Below are 3598 nucleotides of genomic sequence, written 5' to 3'. Positions count from 1 at the left end.
TAGATGCAACCGAGAGAAGAGTTGATATTTTCACAAATCAATTTCGGCATCATTGGTTAACGGTTAATTGGAATGAATATTTTGTATTTTAATGTATATGACAGATTTTAATGTATACACATGAAATGGCTAAAGAGATAAATCAAAATAATTATTTTATATGGACTTACTATTTCAGACATATAAAACAAGAGAGTTGTTTCAAAAACAAAGACAATATATGAAAGATATATAACCCAAATCTATTAAAACAAATATAGCACACACGGATGATTTGGTAATTTGCTCAATTCTAAATATGATTTAGCTACAAATGAAACCGATGGAAAAGAAAACGGATTGAAAAGGAACACCCAAAAGCTACTTCGTAAAAATATCAAAGTTATGTTTTGTCATGTCCTATCGAATCCAATCCAGTCCAATCGAAGTAACACTGATTTTTCTCAACATCTAGACTTTCATGCACTAATATATGTTACAACTTGTTTACAAGTACAAAACCACAAAAACCACACATACAATCCATATAAGAAAACCTAACACACCTTTGGCCTAATCTCAATCCCCTGAATCACAATCCCACCTTTCCAATTCCCTCCTTTCACTTCCATCATACTCATATCCAACTCCCCTTCTTCCCCTCTCTCATTAAAATACTCCCCCAACTCAATCTCCAACCACCCATCTGGCCTCATTTTCGGCCCATTCAAACGGGCCGACCCGGAAGTCAGAGTCTGACTTCCGAGCCGTATCAAACGGCCAAAAATCCCCAATCGACTTCCGGGGCCCACGTTATTCTCGGATCTGTGCGAGGCCTCGGGGTCAAGAAACACCGTCTTCTTTTCGGTCTCGACCCCGTGGATTCCAGTGGAAACTTCCGCAGGTTGGGAGTCGAAACCGTATGCCTTCGAGGTCGATTTGTAAACAAGGTAAGATGCATATTTAGTGTTGGTTGATAAAACGGAAGTGTTGACTTTTCCGTTGACTTCGAGCCAACATACGCTTATTAATTCGGCCACTTCCGTGAACCTGTGGTTTTGGGATAGAATTGTAATTAGGTTGCTTTTGGGGGACTGAAAATGAAAATGTGAAAGGAAAAATAAATGAGAAAAAATATAACCTTGAATCGGGTACGGAGATCCATCTCCAATACCGTGGAGTGTTCCCCCATATGATTGAGAGGTCTCGTGCCGCTAACATGTAGCATTTTTTCCCGGTTTTTTTATCCAATGAGAAGCTCTGTTCATGGCAAAAATTGAAACGTACTTTATTCAAATGTTAATTATAGCATCCGATTTTTTATTTTTTTATTTCTATAACATGGTACTTTGAATGTTTTACCAATTATAGAAATATCATCCGCATACAAAACAATTTCCATGGTGTAATTGGACTAGAGTTTTCTGAGTATAAAAATGTGTCGCTAATAGAAAAAAAAAATCTTGTTCAAAAAAATAATTAAAATATCCATCATTTGATAATATTTTGAAGATGCTTAATGAGAGGCTATATAAAGAACACCATAAACCCATCCAAATGTAAACCCCACCACAAGTGAAACAAACACACACAGGAAACAAGCACATGCAAACACATAGGGCATAAAGTTGTGGCCAAAAAAGATTGAATCTGTCTCTTTGTATTTGACTTTTAAAAGTCAAACAAATTTAGATTCTATCAAAAAGTTAGTAAAATTAGTAAATGTTTTCCTTTATCATGGAACAGAAAGAGATAATCGAATCAAACACTTCATTAAGAAAGGATTAAAACCAAAAATATCAATTTTGTACGACATAAAATAATCAAAAGTCGGTGGATCATTACGAATTCCCAAGTTCTAGTAAAGATTTACTATAAAATAAATAAAATTATAAAGAAAGAGTAAAGATTTAACCTTGTTGCCACCATCGATGATGACAGGATGATCGCAAAGACGAAGATACATCTCCTTCTTCGAACCACACCTAACCGAACCGCCGCCGTCTTCCGCCTCCGCCAATATCTTCTGGTAATCCGGCGGCAGAAACTTCTCCCACACGGCGTCCCATTCCGCCGCCGATCGGAAAATAGAACACACCAAAGACAATCTACAAACATCTCTAGGGGTCGTGAGTGCCAACGCGTTTGCGACGAAACCCTCAGGCAACGATTCAAAGAAATTGCCGACAAAACCGCCATGGATTTCGCTTCCGTGCTTATCTCTCTCCATCTTCAAAAACCCACCTCTCATTTTCGCCCCCAAATCAAGAAATTGACGGGTTTTCGTTGATAAAGATTGTGTGTTTGCTATATAGAAAGGTAGAAAGATTGTAAGATAGCTTAGCGATTAAGTTCTTTTTTTTTGGGTATTAACCAAAAGCGTGTGTGTGGAAAAGAGAAAGAAGAAGCAAAGGGGCTTTATGTTTTTGATGTTGGAGATCCGCAAGTGAAAGGTGTCGAAAGATGAGAAGGAGAGAGAGAAAAGCGGCTGAGAGGGAATGAAGATGAGGTGGATGGTTTTCTTTCACTATTTGTAGTGACGTGGAGAACATGTGGACATGCCAAAAATGCTTTAAGAAACCGAAGAGGTGTTTGGAATGCGTTTTTTTAAATAATTGCTTGTTGTTAGGTGTGTGAAGCTAAGAAAAATATAGATGATTTTTTTTTAAACATTGAACTTTTATATATAGCCTAAAAGAGATAGAAAGTGAAGTTTAAAGTATTTCTTCGAGACTAAGTTTTTATTTTACTAAGGACTTCAAGTTCCAAGTTCCAACATGACAACGTAAGACTTCTAAGTTTATTTATTTTATTTTTTTTTTTAATATTTGAAACTCATACGTGTTCACCTCATATAGTAATAAAATCAACTAAAAAATTGTTTTATCGAACCGCGTTGTCAATAATACTACCCAAAACAGGTATGCTATTAACTATAATACCAAAAATCAAACATACTAAAGGACCTACAATAGCAAACATAGTTAAAAAGTAATAGTAGACATATTTTTAAAATAATATATAATTGCATCCTTGATAATATTGTCTAATACATCTTTATCAATATATGACACTAGACAATCATTTATAAATTAATTATTCATCTTATTGTACAAATAATTGTTTATCAATTTCATCGCTGAAAATATACGTTCCATGGTTGATGTTGCGACAGGTAAAGCCAATGCTAATTTTAATGCTAATTTTAGTAGAAGATATATTAATGAATATATGGTATGCTTGTTTGTTTCATCGAACATCTTTGTCAATTTTCAAAATTTCCTTCAAGTTATAAACCTCTTGTTTCCACATACATACACAATATAATTTTGGAGATTTGTTGTGTTCTAAGGTCATGTTTTGAGAACTCCTTAGGATAAAATTTAGCCATTCTGAGTAGTTATTCAACATTAAATGCTTGAAAAGACGTACTTGAACACGAAGAAACCATCGAAACAAGTAATTAATGTCATGTTTACTTCATTAAAGCAATTGGTGATCTCCTGAGATTGCATATCCATGACCGTAACAAATACATTAACATTGTAGTGGAGCAAACAGTTAATCTGTGAGTTAAACAGAAATACTTGTTAATAGTTAATTAGGAAAGTTGTGAAAC

At 34.9% G+C, this 3598-nt stretch overlaps 1 protein-coding gene across 1 annotated transcript; it reads right to left on the bottom strand.

Moving 5' to 3' along the window:
• Positions 1–339: 339 nt before the first annotated feature.
• LOC145086191 (putative F-box protein PP2-B12) lies at positions 340–2576 on the bottom strand. The gene is made up of 3 exons (XM_079023937.1): positions 1895–2576; positions 1121–1239; positions 340–1029 (listed from the first exon to the last, which is right to left on the bottom strand). The coding sequence occupies exons 1-3, from the start codon at positions 2228–2230 to the stop codon at positions 537–539; spliced, it is 948 nt and encodes a 315-aa protein (XP_078880063.1). The 5' UTR covers positions 2231–2576; the 3' UTR covers positions 340–536.
• Positions 2577–3598: the final 1022 nt, after the last annotated feature.

The sequence above is a fragment of the Lactuca serriola genome, chromosome 2 (assembly GCF_051521515.1).
Source record: "Lactuca serriola cultivar US96UC23 chromosome 2, Lser_US96UC23_V15, whole genome shotgun sequence".
Taxonomy (NCBI): Eukaryota; Viridiplantae; Streptophyta; class Magnoliopsida; order Asterales; family Asteraceae; genus Lactuca; species Lactuca serriola.
The sequence above is the reverse complement of the archived record's forward strand: the minus strand, read 5'-3'. Positions and strand labels throughout refer to the sequence as shown.

What these genes read in the sequence shown, in the direction of transcription:
- LOC145086191 (XM_079023937.1), bottom strand. Translation starts at nt 2,230, where the DNA reads ATGAGAGGTGGGTTTTTGAAGATGGAGAGAGATAAGCACGGAAGCGAA. An exon ending in TCATCGATGGTGGCAACAAG is followed by an intron (nt 1,240 to 1,894) that starts GTTAAATCTTTA and finishes TGCCATGAACAG; the next exon opens with AGCTTCTCATTGGATAAAAA. An exon ending in ATCTCCGTACCCGATTCAAG is followed by an intron (nt 1,030 to 1,120) that starts GTTATATTTTTT and finishes CCAAAACCACAG; the next exon opens with GTTCACGGAAGTGGCCGAAT.